This window comes from Myxocyprinus asiaticus, chromosome 38, assembly GCF_019703515.2.
Source record: "Myxocyprinus asiaticus isolate MX2 ecotype Aquarium Trade chromosome 38, UBuf_Myxa_2, whole genome shotgun sequence".
Lineage (NCBI taxonomy): Eukaryota > Metazoa > Chordata > Actinopteri > Cypriniformes > Catostomidae > Myxocyprinus > Myxocyprinus asiaticus.
In genome coordinates, this window is record NC_059381.1 from 12,664,105 (window position 1) to 12,683,533 (window position 19,429).

The following is a 19,429-nucleotide window of genomic DNA, read 5'->3' on the forward strand; positions in this document are numbered from 1 at the left end:
ATTTTTTTTCACAGTTTCTTAGGCTGAGAGTATCAGAATTTATCATAATCTATATAATTAAAACATTTTAAAAGTTTTCTTTAAAATGATACAGTTGACCCTCGTTTTTTTTATTTATTTATTGTCAGGTTATAAGCCTTTTATTTTGGGTATGCCACTGAAACAGAAAATCTTTAAAAACAGCCTCAGAGCAGAAGAAACTTGAATTTGAATCAACTTAAGGAATGGCATTTCTGTAATACGACCCCAGAACCTAATCAGTACACAACTCATTTCATAAGTACTCTTATTGATACACAACTACAAACCCAGTAGTATCTGTACAGTAGGCCTATAATACAAATAACATTGTGTCCTTATGCTGACAATGTGTGTAGGCTGCACGAGATCAGTGCCCACACAAGCTGTGGCAACCTTTTTGACATGGAGTGCCATTTTTTATTTTTCTGGTTAATAGCTGTGCCTCCATCCCCCCCCCTCCCCCCCAACCCACAACCCACACACAATATCTTCATTCTGTTTTTGTTTTTCATCAAAAAGTGATGGTTGAACAAGAGCACTTCCCTAAGAGAGGCGGCAAAAAGAGGTGTGAGAGGGACTCATTTTCTTTTTCTCAGACTGAGACCCTGGAGGATAGGCTGCTGCTCGCACTTGAAGCCTGTTCTTCAAGATCTATTCAAAATCTAAATGTGTGAGAGCTGTCACAAAGTCTAAAGGTTCTGATCTCCATGACAACGGTTGTGTTGCATGATGCAAGTGTCCATCAAAGTCCTTCACTGCTGTGCATGAATTGACAGTGCTGTCTGAAACTATGTCGCTAAGGCAACGTGAATATTGCCACATTGTAACCACATTGCAACAGTTTTGTGGTGTCATAAATGCATGAGCAAATGAGGCAAAATGTACATTTCCATAGCAACTGGATATGTTTATGAGTTTCTTTCAAAACTTTTTATGCACATTCAATTGATCAATTTATTCCACTGTGTATTTGACTAATAGCAGTGAATTTACAGTGCTGTCAAAAATCTGTTGCCTAGGTAACTGTGGTGGCAGGGGTGTGACTGCATTCGTCCGGAGAGAGAGGAAGTGGTAAGGGTGCACACACCTGAGCGCTATACTATTTAACACCTGTTTCTGATTGTAGTAAAAACTGGGGAGAGAGATAAAAAGGGACCACGCCAGAGACGAGGAGAGAGAGAGAGCTATCAGACAGAAAAGACTGTGTTAAATTGTGACTCTGATCTGATGAGTGTTGTGCTGAAAAGCCACTTTATTTTGTTTAATTAAAGTTCTACCTTTGAATTAAAATCCCAAGTTTCCCATTTCCTAATTTCCCACCCTATGAACCTCTTATAGTAACGTGCTTATTGCAACCATATTTCAACAGTTTTGTTGTAAATGCCCATCCCCCCTTTAACTTCTTTATATAACTTGTATATGTAAATTATATATGTAAATTAATTGATGAAGTCTATCCATCCATCCATCCTTGGGGATTTTAAAGAGCATTTGAAGGGTATACTGTCTGATCGATCACCTCAGTTCAACATTAGGCTCTTTCAAACTTCTTTGAGATGTCTGGTGATCCATGTGTGTTGTGTATATGCAGTGATGGTGGTGTTTAGTGAGCCGATGAGAGTGATAGCGCTGTGAACGGGACCTATTACTGAACCGACAAGCAAGAGAGAACTAGTGCTCTGCTCTCTCCACATCCCTCCATCAACATCAATCTCTTTTTCTGGGGGCGTCCGATGGGCCAGGAGAAAAAAGTAAATCAACTGACACCCACTAACTCTGCTTTAGAGCAGAGATGCAGAGAGTCAAGACAACAAAGTGAGAAAATGTTCAACAATAAGTTCATAGAAAAAAACACAGGTCTGAAATTATCTCTTTGGCACCTGAGGATGCAACGATACTCAACTTGATAAACATTTCCTGAAGGAAATACCAATGCTTGCAAGGAAGCAAAAGAATAGGTGCACTCAGTAATATTTTTTGTACTTGTTGTGGAGACACCTTGCAGCGTAGATGCAGCATCACACAAAAACAGAAGTTCTCAGTTACTGATGTCATTGTAAAAATGTGCTAGCAGTCAGTCATGATTAATTTATTTTGCAAGTGACAGCATCTAATTACAAGGGATTTTTCAGATACAGGAAGAAATATTCACCTGGTCAAATAATCTCAACATGGGGGCGCTCATGAATGTGCGCTAGCACCATATACTGTGGCAAAAAAAAATTTGTGGAATTACCTGCATTGTTGTATAAATATATCTTAAAATCTGGTTTGATCTTCATCTAAGTTACAATAATGAACAAACACAATCTGTTTTAACTAATAACCAGGGTTGTGCACCATTCAGAACTGAATGAAAAATGGCAATTCAATTCCAGTTAAATTCCAAAATTTGGATCGAGTTTGAATTGAGGTAGCAAAAATGATGTAGAGTTGCAATTCAAATTTGAATTTAAGGAAGTTAAGAAATTAATTGTTAACTGTTTTTAAGTTTATTTTTAGTAATACATTTGATTTTTTAGTATGACATTAAACATATCATTTTATCATATGCATAACAAATTGGGTATTTCCAGAAACATTACAATATAATTAAAAAACGTTTTTATATCAAGTAAACAATGCTTAAAAACACTGAAAGATTTACTAGATTATTGTACTTTTTTGGCTTGGCAACTTTCAGGAATGCAGAGCAGGGAGTTCAGATTGGCCTACACAACATTTTTACGTTGTTCAGTCCCATTTACCCTCTTCACGGCATGCAATGTGGCATGAAAACTATGGTTGCACTGCTTGGCCAATTGCATGGTTTTATTTACACTGTTGTTGTTGATTTTGTTGTCACGGTAGGTAAACGTTGGTCACGTATGTAACCGTGGATCTATGACTGACGGAAGACCGCCAGAGAGCACTACTGAGTGGATACCTTTGTATCTCCTTTCTTGCCGAGAACCTAATATAAAAGCTGTCACCTCTTGACTTGTTGATGACGTGGCCGTGTATCATGCACGTCATCAATTCCTCCTGAGTCTTCTCGCTGACCCGAGTGACTTAAGGCTCTGGTGGTCTTCCGCCAGTCATAGAACAACGGTTACATACATAATCAACGTTCTATTTCCTTAGCTACAGACCACCAGAGAGCACTACTGAGTGAAAGAAGAATAACAAAGCTGTCACGAGGGTCTGTTGCTATAGTGACTAGCAAGATTGCAAGTACATTACATTGACATTTATGCATTTGCAGACACTTTATCCACAGTGACTTACAGTGCATTCAAGGTATAAATTTTATTAGGTTGTGTGTTCCCTGGGAATCAAACCCATGATCTTGGTGTTATTAGCACCATGCTCTACCCATTGAGCTACTGGAAATATCAGGAAGTATTACACAAGTCCTTCCCATTCTGATAAGTATTGACCTGATTCCATCAACTATTTTGTGAATAACAAGTCACAACGAGATTATTAAAACATGAATTAGAACATTTTGACATTTCCCATTATTGTCATTGTACAGAGTCAGTTATGCATGCAGAATGCAAATGTGCATCAATAACGTGTTGAATAAAAAACAACACAGAAACCATTCATATGAACACTCAAATTACAAATCTACATTGAAGGTGGTGATTGATGACTCGCATCCCATCACAAGAGTGTCTGGTTACCCAGCACTATTTTGTAATAACTGTAGATGTGAACTACGTTAAGCCTACTCATAAAAATTTACTCAATGAATTCCATGTTGTTGCAGCAGAAACATCAGCGATCTGAACCCACGAAGCCATGACGAATGGCATTTCACCGGGTTGACCAGAATTCCATAAACAGGCATAAAAACCTGTAAACACTTAAATTTCAGACAACAGCTATACAATGGTATGTTTAATGTACTGGCTCGACAAAACCTTCTGTAAAAAGGCCGGTTTGGTCACAACACAACTATTGAATCCTCCAGACAAAACAAGCACGCAGCTCGCCAACACATCTTGCAGTGTGATTGCAAGCAAAGTTATTTATTTATTTTTTAAATCTCAGGCCCCGACAGAGATCCAGAGGGTAAAACACAAAAAACAATTTCCCACTGCAGGATCAGGACTCTGCATAGAGGGTGGAAACGACTGACGCCTTTTAAAAATGCCACCATCAGCTTTTGTGCACCAAAGGAATGGCAATGCAACCTCTCTGATAACATGATAACATGACCACATATCCTACTGAATTGTGTCTGATATTAAATGTGTCTGATATAAAATTGGGAATTGACAGTCAGCACAGCACTCAGAAAAGAGTGGTTGAGGGCGTCTATACACTGAAGTTAATGCTGCATCAAAGAACGCTGCGAATACATTGATTTAAATGGAGCTTCAGAAGGATGGAGTGGGAAAATGCAAGTGTTTCCGATAGTGAAGCTCCGTAATGCGACCAAAAGTTGAGAACATTCCAAATTTGCTGCAACGCACTCTGCTATATTCGTGGCTCTCCGGGCGACGAAGGTCATGGCGTGGTCTCTCGGGCGGGCGATGTCCACCTTGGTGGTCCAGGAGCGCCACCTTTGGCTCAACCTAGTCAAGATGGGAGAGGCCGACAAGGCATGGTTCCTTGCTGCCCCCATTTCCCAGGTTGGCCTATTCGGCGACACCGTCGAGGACTTTGCCCAGCAGTTCTCGATGGTGAAGCAGCAGACGGAGGCTATCCAGCACATCCTGCCCCGGTGCAGCTCAAGATCCCGCACCCCACCCGCTTGTCGCCAAGGGCGTCCCACTGCGGTGACTGCACCGGCTCCGCCCCTTCGGCCCAGCCCAGGCGTGGAGCCCACCGCAGGAAGCAGACACCACCCATCTCACGAAGCGCCCCTGAGACGGGCGACCCAGGGACGACGAAACCCACTGTTTTGGAGCTGGTAAACAGACCACTCCATCCCCTGGTGGAGGGCCGGGAGGAGAATCTTTTGTTGCCTTATCATTTAATTTTGCCGCATGTCCAAGTGGCTGCTGTACCCAAGAGTTCAGCAAAAGAGCAGTTTCCTTGTTCCCTGGGTCACATACCCGGTGTACACGGCAGTCATCATGACCGCCGTCCACCATTCCATTTTGGCAGGTTTGGTTTGGCTCTGCCCGCTCCCCCAGAGACTATTCCTCCTGTGGCTCCGCCCGCTCCGACAGAGGCGACTTCTACAGTGGCTCCGCCTCCTGACCCTGTCCTGGCCCTGCGGCCGCCTCCAAGGCCTCCTGACCCTGTCTCGGCACCCCTGTGCACCCAGCTGTGGCACAAATCTGCCGGACAGGCCTCTTCCTCCCCCATCCCAGGCTGTTCCGGGGGTGGTCACAAGGAGCCATGTAAGTGCTTCGATGTCCCTGAACTCAGCACAGCCACTACACGGCGTGGCACCTCAGGCTCCGCCCCGCCATGAGGCCCCACCCGCCGGTACATCCAACAAGATTGTCCCCTTGGTCCCCCTCGCCTGGAGCATGGATGCGTGGCTTACGCTGTCCAATCCGTCGCGATGGCTGATCCGAACCGTCCGACTCGGCTACGTGATTCAGTTCACTAGGCGTCCGCCCAGGATCAGCGGTATCCACTTCACCTCGGTGAAGGGCGAGAACACTGCTACCTTGCACGCGGAGATCACTACCCTCATATGGAAGGATGCAATAGAGCCTGTCCCTCCGGCCGAGATGAAGAAGGGGTTTTACAGCCCCTACTTCATTGTACCGAAAAAAGGCGGTGGGTTGCGGCCAATCTTGGACCTGCGAGAATTGAACCGGGCTCTACACAGACTCCCGTTCAAGATGCTGATGCAAAAACGCATTCTAGCGAGCGTCCGGCATCAAGATTGGTTCGCGGCAGTAGACCTGAAGTACGCGTACTTCCACGTCTCGATTCTACCTCGACACAGACCCTTCCTGCAGAGGCAGCCCTTGCCCCGCTAAGGGAAGTGGGCATTCGCATCCTAAACTATCTTGACGATTGGCTAATCCTAGCTCACACTCGGGATGTGTTGTGTGCACACAGGGACCTCAGCCGAATAGGGCTTAGGGTCAACTGGGAAAAGAGCAAGCTCCTCCCGGTTCAGAGCATCTCTTTTCTCAGCTTGGAGTTGGACTCAGTCTCATTGACGGCGCGCCTCACAAACGAGTGTGCACAGTCGGTGCTGACCTGTTTGAAGGCATTCAGACAGAAGACAGCGGTTCCACTGAAACTGTTTCAGAGGCTCCTGGGGCATATGGCATACTCTCGGCTCCTCAGCACAAAACCTGAATGAGTGGTTGCATACCAGCTCCTTTTATTCCCGTATGTCCGGGGGAGTGGTATGCAAATACCACTCGCCAATTTTCATTGGCCTTTTATCAAAGACCAGAGGTGTTTCGGGCTCCCAAGAGTGACCCCTAGTGTCACTACATTGACACAACGTCTCGTTCCCTCCATCAGGGAATGGAGGTTATGCAAGTAACCAGGACGTTTTACCTCCTCTATAACATCTTTTTCTCACAATGTTTGAATTCTAGTAAGCGTGTTTTGTGTTTCTGCGGGATCTTCGCAACTGTGGAACGAACCCCAGAGCTGGAATGTGATTCTAACCATACATGAATGTGTTTCAAATCCATTGACTTGACGTATTTGAGTGGCAATAAGGATTTGAGAAGGTGCCCAGATAGAACACATTGTCTTTTTTTTTTCATCTGAGAATCATTGTAACAGTTAAAGGACAGGCAATGAGTAGGTGGGAACTGGCTGAACAGTCAACAAAGTTTAATGTATAACTCAACTTAAAACAACATAAAACATAAGGACACACAGACACACATGCATCGCGGCCGTGTGCATCTCTCTATCTCCCGAACTGGCGTCTCCGGCTCCCCTTTATCTCACTCTGCCGCTGATCATCTGATTCAGCGCCGGCCGTGCACCCTCATGGCCCGGCCACGCCCTCCTCCTCGTCACTGTCATATAACTCTAGTATTCTCATAGACATCTTAAAAGATTATATACAAACATTCTAAGGCATAATGTCTCAAAGACATCTGCTGCATGTCTTGACAACCAAGGGCACATCTAATAAAAGTGTTGCAGATAAGCAAACAAACTAAAAATACATATTCAGTTTGTTAATACACACATCAAATAAACATCTGATGATGTATCAGAGAGTAGATAAATTTGTCAATGTCTGTGTTGGTACGCCTGAACCAACAAGCCCATGGCTCCATCATAGTGATGCATTATTGAACACGCAGATCATGAAGATAATGTCACGATTCGAGATATTGAGAGAAGGACCCAAGCGCAGATATGCAAACAAGTTCTTATTTTAATAAACAGAAAACACGCATAACAAAAAGTCTCTCGATGGAGAAAAAGAAAAGGCATTGTTGGAAAGACGATGCTACCCAGGACAGAAAACACAGTACTGCAGGGATACAGCTGTCGGACCTATGCCCTAATAGCTGTGCTCACACCACTGCAGGTTCTCAGCATCTAGACGAAAAGACGAAAGAGGAAGTGATGACGTGCATGATGGGTATTTATACATGGCCACATCATCAACAAGTCAGATTTTATATTAGGTTCTCGGAAAGGAAGAAGATACGAAGGTATCCACTCAGTAATGCTCTCTGGTGGTCTGGAGCCAAGGAAAAATAACTTGTGGTTTTGCGATGTCAGGATGTTTCTTTAATAAAATTATCAATTGTTTGATTGTTACCTTTGTCGTGTTTAAGGTACCAGGTGTCGAGTTCTGTGTGTACTATTTTAAAATAAAGATTTTCCAAAAATTGTGCTCATCTTGTGTTTTAAATATCAAACATGGATGCCCCGAACACCTCAGATCTTTGAAAAAAGGCCAGTGAGAATTGGCAAGTGGAATTTGCATGCCACTCCCCCGGACATACGGGTATAAAAGGAGCTGGCTTGCAACCACTCATTCAGATTTTTTCTTCGGAGCTGAGCGGTTGTACTATCCGCGAGCTGAATACTACTGCTGTTCCATTCACCTCTTAAGAAGCGTATGCTGTTGGATATATGCCGCATTTCCAGCGGCTTTCTCTCCTTCTGCACGACGAGTGCAGATTTCACCCCTGGGCGCTTCGACAGCGCTAAAAGAGTATATATTCCTGCTAAAGAGTATATTTTCTCTATTAGAGCACACACATTGACGTTGAATGTCTTTTTAAAGATGCGACTTTATAAAGATGCCTTTCCGCCTTTGTGTGATTCCTGGATGCGGTCGTTATCTCTCCGCTTCCAACGGCTTCCTAAAGGACCTGCACGTGGGTAGTCCTGATCCGTACGGCGGGCCCCCCGCCTTCGCGCGTCCGGTCGCACCACACTCACACCCACGGCCAGGTGGTTGTGACGGACTATGAAGACAGTCAAAAAGTCCCTCCTCCCCTGTCGCCGACCCCCCAGACGCCGGGTACATGGAGCAAGGTAAGTGCTTCGAGGGTCCCCTCAGCGCAGCCACGATTTCAAGACGAAGCGAGGCTCCTCAACATTGCATTCCTCTTTTCTCGGCATGGAGTTAGACTCAGTCTTGATGATAGCGCGCTTAACGAGCGAGCACGATCGGTGCTGAACTGCCTGAAGTCATTCAAGCAGAGAACAGCGGTTCCACTGAAATACTTTCAGAGGCTCCTGGGGCATATGGCATCCTCGGCACCGGTCACGCCACTAGGGTTGATGCATATGAGACCGCTTCAGCACTGGCTTCAGACTCGAGTCCCGAGATGGGCATGGCGCCACGGCACACATCGCATGGCCATCACGCTGATCTGCCGCCACTTGTTCAGTTGTTCACTCGCGAATTCAGTGGAGGAATTCACAGCCGGAACCAGTACATGTGCTAATATGCCCTTACGCTGAGGTAGGTGCTCCACAGGTGCCCGTTACTCCAGTAAGTAACCCCCTGTGATGTATTTACCGCAGTACAGTCTCCCTGTCGGCAGACCTGTGTCTCCCTTCCACAGAGCCCTCTCTGTCCCAGTTGCCGTGTTTGTAGAGCTCCTCCCCTTTCAGGCAGGACCTACCACTGCGCCTCTTCCATGTGCGGCTCTGAGACCACATAACGTGCTTGCCACATGTTACCTCCCCTCCGGGCAGGATGTGGTCTCCGCGGGGTCTTTTCCCCCTGAAAGAATAGGATAGGAAAAGAACACCTTCCCCGGCACATATATTGAGCGTTAAAATGGCCCCAGCCGAATAACTGAATACTCTGTGGAGAGAAAACACAGAGAGAAAAGGCCGTGGCTGGCGCAGCCTGCTCCCATACTAGATACGTCTCTTACCCCCAGGGATGTGGGAAACTATACAACATTTTTTGGGGCGTTGGGGGAGGCTACATGAAGACCGGTGCACCTGCTACTACACACACAGCAGCTTGCTTGCAGCTGCACCGGCAGTCCACGTAACACGGTTCAGCTAGTTGTGGCGTTTCGTATAGGGACCCCTAGTGTCACTACATCGACACAATATCGAGTGAGTGACAGAAGAGGAATGCCTTGGTTACTGTCGTAAACTCTGTTCCCTGCTGGAAGGAACGAGACGTTTCCCCCCTGCCACAATGCTGTACTACCCGCTGAAATGGCCGGGACCGTCTCGGCTCCTCAGCACAAAACCTGAATGAGTGGTTGCGAGCCAGCTCCTTTTATACCCGTATGTCCGGGGGAGTGGCATGCAAATTCCACTCGCCAATTCTCATTGGCCTTTTCTCAAAGATCTGAGGTGTTCGGGGCTCTCAAGAGCGACCCCTAGTGTCACTTCATCGACATAACGTCTTGTTCCCTCCATCAGGGAACGGATGTTATGACAGTAACCAAGACATTCTAATCTGTCAAGTGATCAGTTTTCTTGTCCCAAAAAATTTACATTCTGCAGGGGAGAGTGTTTTTATATGAACTGCAGCCATGCTTATTGCATCATATCATTAACAAGATGAACAATCTATCAGTGTATAAATAAAACTCACTAAGACTGCCAACAATTTATTTTCCATATGTTAATTTTGTGTTGAAATTGTTTACAGAACTGTAACTTCTCTGTCTTGTCTGCACGTGACGCTATTGTTCAAGTAGGTATAGCTGCAGGCCGGAGATCTCCAAATGGAGGTGAAATCTCCAAAAGAGGGCAGGGTTATTCCAGAAGGAGGCAGGGTTACTCAAAAAGTGGGATGCACCAACTCCAAAAGGGGGTGTAACTTCCACTCACGGTTAGGGTTATGGAAAGGGTTAGGTTAGGGTTAGGTTAGGTGCCCTTGTGCCGAAAGTTGCTCCTCATGTGCATAAAGTTAAATTTTTCTCAAATTTCTGAAGTCGCTGGACACCCACATCTAGTCGCCAAAGGTCACTGTCGCCAGAAGTTGCCAGCTCTCATTGAAAATGGATGAGATAATGTTGCTTTGTCGCTAGAAGTCACTATATGTGTGAATGGGGCTTAAGAGATTAGTAGTCAGATAAGTAAATGTTTTCTCTCACCTTGCCTAGCACTTTTGAAGCTGAAGGACTGAAATCCTCCAGTGAGCGCGGACGAGTCGATGACATCGACACCATACTCGCTTTGGTTCCGCCTGTACAGTGTTACTGCGACAACCAGCATGACAACAGTAACCACACCCACAGTCAGCCCGGAGTAGAGTGCCACATCGTTATTGCTTTCCATATCGGCTATAAGAAAAGAAAATCATTTTGAAGAGCAATACACAGGCAAGCTTCAACAAACAAACATTTGGAAAATGACTCTCAGCAAAATGACTGGGGTTCTTTGAAAACTGTTATATAAAGGTACTAGTTTATTTTTTCAAATGGTCATAACATTGCCAATGGATATAGTTTGATATATAAGCATACAGATGCAAAACCGAGACATAAAGATCATCAATAAATTATATAACAATAAAATACTTTCATCACTGAATATTCCCACTTTCCTAAACACTGCCAACACTAATGAAAGTTCTCTAGCGATGAGCGATTACAATCAGCCCTCAACTGAACACCTGACTCTCAACACGAACACACACAGTTAATGTGGCATAGTAAGAACCGCGCAGCTACCAAAGGGATTTCGTGACAATGCAGCTCATTATATTATCTCATCTGTAGTGATTAGGCCCTATCTGCCATCTCCTTCAGACAAACAATTCAACCAGGACACTTAGAACAATAGATGGAACAAAGAAAAGCAAGCATGCCGTTCCTGTAAATTCAAAGCCTTGAGACAGGTAGGGAACATCTGACAAAGCCTGAAGCTATGAAAACACTAGCCAGGAACACACAGAGATACATTACTAGCAAGCAGAGCAGGTTAATTGGGAGCTCTGGAAAAGTTTGGCAGGCTAATGAATCTTGTGTTCTTGTATTTGTGCAATCCTTTCTTTTTGTTTTTTTCCTCTCCTTTGCTTGGTAACCATATCGTTCTCTCTCTTTTACTTTTCTGTCAATGACAGCCTTCAGTTGGGGTGCTGACTCTGGCTTAGGGACGGCAATTGCCATGTGAAAGTAACAGTGATGGGAAAACTACTTTGAATGTGTGGCTTCCCAAGCAACAAGATCATAACTTATCATAATGTATTCATAATATAAAGCAGTTAAACTACAGTGAAGCTACTCTTTTACATTTGTTTGTCTTGTTTTACTGTAAAAATGTAAAACGTGTTTAAAGCATGATACATTTACATGAAAGGCAAAATTGCATAATATATTAAGGCTTTTCAGAGAATATATTTTGAATTAAGTTAATTTCTCCACATACTGTAAGAGATATAATTTCTATGTAAAAAGATTTAATCAGAGATATAATCTCTGATTATATAATTAATTTCTGCAATCACAGTAGAATTTATTGGGCACAAAAACACTGAGGATTTCACACTGAGTGACAGCATTAAACTTTAACAGATTAGAAATGTACCCCAAAAATTAATACACAGAATACAACTACCAAAACTAATGAGAAAAATTCAAATGAATAAAAAATGAATCAAATTAGCCTGTGAATCATTTTCTTTTTTACAGTTTGATTTACACAAACTATTCCAAAGAACTAATTCACTCACATGAACCAGTCTTCCCAACACTACCTGTATAAAAGAGAGAGGATATTCTAGGAAAGTGTGTTTGATTTATTGCCTCATTCACTGAGCTGTAAAGCTGTGTGCGCAATAGAATGTAACTTGAAAAACAGGGACGTAGCATTTTGTCACTACTACCACTACTCCTTGGGAAAAGTAACTTGTTACTGGAAAAGCTAAATTATTTTATAAACAGCTGAACTACTGCGATGCTAGCAAAAATGTTTGTTTCTTTAGTTATTAAAGGAATATTGCAGGTTCAATACAAGTTCAGCTGAATCTACAGGATTTGTGGCATAATGTTGATTACCACAAAAAATTATTTTGATTCATCTGTCCTTTTCTTTTAAAAAAGCAAACATTGAAGTCACAGTGAGACACTTAAAATGGAAGTGAATAGGGCCAACATTTTGAGGGTTTAAAGGCAGATATGTGAAACTTATGCTTTTATAAAAGTACTTATATTCATTCTTCTGTTAGAACTCCTGTTATTTGAGCTATAAATTTTGTTTAAATCATACTTTTTATAGTCGTTTTAGGGTTTGTTGACATTACATCGTCATGGCAACAATGTTGAAAAAGGTTAGTAAGCAATTTTATCACACTAAAATCATGTTAACATGCATATTGTTTACATTTTGTGGCTATACTTTTGAAACAGCGAGTATTTTAACATTTACAGATTGGCCCCTTTCACTTCTATTTTAAGTGCCTCACTGGAACCCAGATTTTTTGCTTTTATTTAAAGGAAGCAATTCAAAATAAATTTTTGTGGTAATCAATATTATGCCACAAATTCTGTTGATTGAGCTTAACTTGTACTGAACCTGGAATAATCCTTTAGTATAGTGTCTTTAGCTGTTACCTGTACCTACCAACACTGAAAAGTAAAGTTCTGGTGCCATATTCAGAGCTAATGTTGTCCCAGAAATTTCTGTCCAAAGTAACAGCTTACTTTTAATGTGTTTTCTTTGGCTAGTCACATCCCTGAAGGGGACTGTCATTCCTCAAGTGAAAAACTGCCATTGTGATGCATCATTGTTGAGTTAACATGGCAATGGTTCAACCACTGAGTCAGCACTCCCTTAAAATATGAATGACTTAATTGGTTTCTCAGGTTATTTCAAATGGCAAACTTGATGATGATTCACTGAAAACATAATTGTCAAGGCATCAACTGAATGTTGAACAATGTCAGTGCAGTCAGCTTACGTAAAGGTTGTGATAAGGTTGTTTGTCAAGCGCGAACCGAAAATAAAAGGGGTTAATAAAACAGACACCGTGAACAGGACAGCGTTATTAAGATGGATGATTATGATGCGATGTGGCGGTATTACATCACAATTCATATGCCTGTGAGCATTTTTAATAGTTGCTTCTCAAGTAATGTAGAAGTTGTGCATAATGCATGTAAATGACTTTATGAAACTGAGGTTTAAAAAAATCAAAAAGAAAAATATGAAAAACACAGATGAAAGGTGAGACATCAGTGACTCACCTTGTGGAACCTTCACATCGTGGAGCAGCTTCCTGTCTGGGGAGACAAACACGGATAACATGCAGTGAGACACATGTCTCTTTTTTCAGATGCTCACACACAAGACCTAATAACTCAAGAAAACCATATTTGAAATTTTTGATTTTTCTCTGGTTTTGACATCCAAACATAAACAGACATGTGCACAAGGAATTAAATAGGCCGCTAGAACAGTGGTAAAGGTCTTTATTGATTTACAAGCAGAGTGAAATCTGAATAATGTAGAAAAATCTAGGTGTGACAATCGCATTTGGACATACACTATATTGCCAAAAGTATTCGCTCACCTGCCTTTAGATGCATATGAACTTAAGTGACATCCCATTCTTAATCCATAGGGTTTAATATGACGTCGGCCCACCCTTTGCAGCTATAACAGCTTCAACTATTATGGGAAGGCTTTCCACAAGGTTTAGGAGTGTGTTTATGGGAATTTTTGACCATTCTTCCAGAAGCGCATTTGTGAGGTCAGACACTGATGGTGGACGAGAAGGCCTGGCTCACAGTCTTCGCTCAAATTTATCCCAAAGGTGCTCTATTGGGTTGAGGTCAGGACTCTGTGCAGGCCAGTCAAGTTCTTCCACACCAAACTCGCTCATCCATGTCTTTATGGACCTTGCTTTGTGCACTGGTGCGCAGTCATGTTGGAACAGGAAGGGGCCATCCCCAAACTGTTCCCACAAAGTTGGGAGCATGGAATTGTCCAAAATCTCTTGGTATGCTGAAGCATTCAGAGTTCCTTTCACTGGAACTAAGGGGCCAAGCCCAGCTCCTGAAAAACAACCCCACACCATAATCCCCCCTCCACCAAACTTCACAGTTGGCACAATGCAGTCAGACAAGTACCGTTCTCCTGGCAACCGCCAAACCCAGACTCGTCCATCAGATTGCCAGATGGAGAAGCGTGATTCGTCACTCCAGAGAACGCGTCTCCACTGCTCTAGAGTCCAGTGGTGGCGTGCTTTACACCACTGCATCCGACGCTTTGCATTGCACTTGGTGATGTATGGCTTGGATGCAGCTGCTTGGCCATGGAAACCCATTCCATGAAGCTCTCTACGCACTGTTCTTGAGCTAATCTGAAGGCCACATGAACTTTGGAGGTCTGTAGCGATTGACTCTGCAGAAAGTTGGCGACCTCTGCGCACTATGCGCCTCAGCATCCACTGACCCCACTCTGTCATTTTACGTGGCCTGAGTTGCTGTCATTCCCAATCGCTTCCACTTTGTTATAATACCACTGACAGTTGACTGTGGAATATTTAGTAGCGAGGAAATTTCACGACTGGACTTGTTGCACAGGTGACATCCTATCACAGTACCACACTGGAATTCACTGAGCTCCTGAGAGCGGCCCATTCTTTCACAAATGTTTGTAGAAGCAGTCTGCATGCCTAGGTGCTTCATTTTATACACCTGTGGCCATGGAAGTGATTGGAACACCTGAATTCAATTATTTGGATGGGTGAGCGAATACTTTTGGCAATATAGTGTAACTCTGTTAAAGGCCTTTGAATTACCTAACATATCAGTCTAAGATCATACATGTAAATGCATTCATTGAGTGCACATGTAGATTTCTGTCTATTAGCAAATATTTACTCTACAAGAATACACCTTTACCGTAGTTCTGGCAGTGTATTGACGTGCACATCTCTTTGGGTTTTCCATCGATTTCAAAATCTAATGTAAACATGGTTCCCTATCTGTCACTCACTCGACGTTGTGTCCATGTAGTGACACTAGGGGTCACTCTTGGGAGCCCGAAACACCTCTGGTCTTTGATAAAAGGCCAATGAAAATGCAACCACTCATTCAGATTTTCTCTTCGGAGCCGAACGGTCATACTCATTGAGCTGAATTCTCACGACTGTTCATTCACCTCTGCTGGATCTGATGGCGTATTTCAGCGGCTTCTCCCTCCTCTGCACTGGTGCACTGCAGAGAGCGCCCCTGGGCGCTTCGGCAGAAAAAAGAGAGTATATTTTCCTGAAAGAGTATATTTCTCTAAAAGAGTGGCACACACGGAATGTCTTTTTAAAGACGCGTCTTTTTAAAGATGCCTTTCCGATTGTGTGTTATTCCTGGTTATGGTCGTTACCTCTCAACTTCAGACGGTCACGATCGCTGTCTTACGTGTCTGGGTGCGACCCACACGGAGGCAGCGTTCATAAATGGTTCATGTTCTCACTGCGAGAACATGACCATGGAAACATTGCGGTCGCGGCTTGCTTTCGTAAGAAAGCAAGCCACCCCAGCGGCTCCCCGACTCGGTCCTTCTACCTACGGGTTTGAGGCCAATGCAGCTAGCACTGGGGGCGATTTGGGGACTCCATTGGGATCGCCTCCGCTGGGTATCCCCGCGTGGACCTCCCATTCCCCAGCACGCTCGTCTGCCCCGATCAGGCTTCCAGATGAGTCTGCCTGCTCGTCTCATGGCGAGTTTGACCTCTTGATCTGAGCCCGCGAATGCAGATATGACGGACATGCTTTCCCGGGCGGCCGCAAGCGTCGGGCTAGAGTGGAACCCTCCGCTCTCCCCTGAACCCTCGTGGCCTTTCTTCCTGGAAGTGAACATGGAGATGACAAAATCGTGAGAGGCACCTTTTACTGCCCGGTCCCAATTTCTCAGTTCCCCCGCCCTCACTACCCTCGATGGCGGAGCAGCCAGGGGCTATACGGTGATTACCCCAGTGGATAAGGCGCTTGCGGTGCACCTATGCCCACAGAGCGCCGCCACCTGGTGCGGACACCCAAAGCTCCCGTCCAAGCCCTGTAGGTTCACATCGTCCCTGACGCCAAAGCCTACAGCGCTGCTGGACAAGCCGCCTCTGCCCTGCATGCCATGGCTCTCCTGCTGGTCCACCAAGCCAAGGTGCAAAGGTGCCGAGTGATGAAGGTCACGGCGCGGTCTCTCGGGTGGACGATGTCCACATTACTGGTCAAGGAGTGCCATCTTTGGCTCAACCTGGTCAAGATGGGTGAGGCCGACAAGACACGGTTCCTTGCTGCCCCATCTCCCAGGCTGGCCTATTCGGCGACACCGTCGAGGACTTTGCCCAGCAGTTTTCGACGGTGAAGCAGCAGATGGAGGCTATCCGGCATATCCTGCCCCGGCGCGGCTCAAGATCCCACACCCCATCTGCTTGTCGCCAAGGGCGTCCCCCTGTGGTGACTGCACCAGCTCCGCCGCAGCCCGCCCCTTCGGCCCGGCCCACCGAAAGAACGCCTCCTGTCTCACGGCCGGCCACTAAGAACCCACGAAGGTCGTCAAAGCACTCCTGAGACGGGTGAACCAGGGTCAACGAAACCCACTGCATTGGAGCTGGTAGTAAGACCACTCCATCCCCCGGTTTAGGGCCGGGTGGAGAATCTTTTGTTGCCTTTTTATTTGATTTCACTTCATGCCCAAGTGGCTGCGGTACCCAACAGTTCAGCAAAAGAGCGGTTTCCTCCTTCCCTGGGTCACATACCAATGTGCACGGTCGTCATCATGACCACCGTCCACGGGTTTTTCCTTGCAGGATTGGCACTCCAGCAGTGGTCTCCCCGCCCCTGCGTGCCCAGCTGTGGCACACATCCGCCCCCGATGTGACAGTCTCCACGGGTTACAAGGACAGGCCTCTTCCTCCCCCATCCCAGGCTGTTCCGGGGGTGGTCACAAGAAGCCAGGTAAGTGCTTCGATGTCCCTAGACTCAGCACGGCCATGACATGGTGTGGCACCTCGAGCTCCGCCCCGCCACGAGACCCCACCTGCCGGTACGTCCAACGACGTTGTCCCTTTGGTCCCCCTTGCCTGAACTTGGATGCGTAGCTTGCGCTTTCCAATCTGTCGCGATGGCTGGTCCGGACCATCCGACTCGGCTACGCAATTCAGTTCCAAGGCGGTCTGCGCTCTCGTTGTATGTCACAACTCGCCCGCCGTCTCCTCCTCTGGAGTCAGCAGCACTTCAAGTCGCTGTGAGCCACTCACATCCCGGGCGACCTCAACACTACAGTGGACATGCTGTCACGGCAGTTTACCCTCAGGGGAGAGTGGAGACTCCACCCTCAGGTGGTCCAGCTAATCTGGAGTTGATTTGGACAGGCACAGGTAGACCTGTTCACCTCCCAAGAATCCTCCCACTGCCCGCTCTGGTACACACTGACCAAGGCTTCTCTTGGCACAGACGCGCTGGCTCACAGCTGGCCTCCTGGCCTACGCAAATATGCGTTTCCCCCAGTGAGCCTACTTGCACAGACTCTGTGCAAATTCAGGGAGGTCGAGGAGCAGGTTGTCCTGATAGCACCCTACTGGCCCACCCAGACATGGTTCTCGGACCTCACGCTCCTCACGACAGCCCCCCTGGCGAATTCCCCTGAGGAAGGACCTTCTTTCTCAGGGATGGGGCACCATCTGGCACTCACGACCAGACCTCTGGAATCTCCATGTCTGGCCCTGGACGGGACGCGGAAGACCTAAGCGGTCTACCACCCGTGGTAGAAGACACGATCACTCAGGCCAGGGCCCCCTCTATGAGGCGCCTGTATGCCTTTAAGTGGCGTCTGTTCGCTAAGTGGTGTTCTTCTCGATGGGAAGACCCTCAGAGATGTGTAGTCGGATCGGTACTTTCCTTCCTGCAGGAGAGGTTGGAAGGGTGGCTGTCCCCTTCCACGTTGAAGGTGTATGTAGCTGCTATAGCAGCACACCACGACACAGTGGACGGTAAGTCCTTAGGGAAGCACGACCTGATCATCAGGTTCCTGAGGCGCGCCAAGAGGCTGAATCCCTCCAGACCACGCCTCGTTCCCTCATGGGACCTCTCTGTAGTTCTTCAGGGTCTACAGAGAGCCCCCTTTGAGCCTTTGCAGTCAGCTGAGCTTAAGGTACTCTCCTTGAAGACTGTCCTCCTGACTGCGCTCACTTCCAACAAGAGAGTAGGAGGCCTGCAAGCGTTCTCTGTCAGCGAAACGTGCCTGGAGTTCGGTCCGAGCTACTCTCACATGATCCTGAGACCCCGACCGGGCTATGTGCCCAAGGTTCCCACGACCGCTTTTAGGGATCAGGTGGTGAACCTGCGAGCACTGCCCCAGGAGGAGGCAGACCCAGCCCTGTCGTTGCTGTGTCCGGTGCGTGCTTTATGCATCTATTTGGATCGCACGCAGAGCTTTAGGATCTCTGAGCAGCTCTTTGTGTGCTTTGGTGCACAGCAGAAAGGAAGTGCTGTCTCCAAGCAGAGGATCGCCCACTGGCTCATTGACGCCATAGCTATGGCATATCACGCCCAGGACGTGCCGCCCCCGGTAGGGCTATGAGCCCATTCTGCCAGGGGTGTAGCGGCCTCCTGGGCCCTGGCCAGGGGTGCCTCTCTAACAGACATTTGCAGAGCAGCAGGCTGGGCAACACCCAACACCTTTGCAAGGTTCTACAACCTCCGGGTGGAACTGGTTTCGTCCCAGGTAGTGGCACGCAATACAAGCGGATAAGCCCGGGATAGCCGGCCGGATGTATCGCTTGCACATAGCGCCTTTCACCTCCTCTGAGCTGAAGACGTGCACCATTAATTCCCAGTAGTGTTCACAAACAATGTTCCCTGGTTGACTTCCTCTGAGCCCTGTGGCAGTCGAGTTTTCGGAGAGACTCACTGCCAGCCCAGTACACGTGCTAACTAAGAGCCCTGTTCTGGGGTAGGTGCTCCGCATGTGGCGGTTCCCTGTAAGGTAACCCCATGCGATATCTTCTGCTAATTCCTTTCCCTGTTGGCAAACTGCGTCTTCCTTGGGCAGAGCCCCCTCTGCCACAGTCTCCATGTTTGTAGCAACTCCT

General features: G+C 46.2%; 1 protein-coding gene across 1 annotated transcript in view; it reads right to left on the reverse strand.

Moving 5' to 3' along the window:
- The window catches only part of unc5da (unc-5 netrin receptor Da), a 383,276-nt gene that overhangs the window by 29,727 nt on the left and 334,120 nt on the right, over positions 1–19,429 (reverse strand). The window contains exons 8-9 of the mRNA XM_051677090.1: positions 13,584–13,619; positions 10,491–10,679 (exon numbers count right to left, since the gene is read on the reverse strand). Of these exons, the coding sequence (XP_051533050.1) occupies positions 10,491–10,679; positions 13,584–13,619 (225 nt within the window). The remainder of the gene's footprint in view (positions 1–10,490; positions 10,680–13,583; positions 13,620–19,429) is intronic.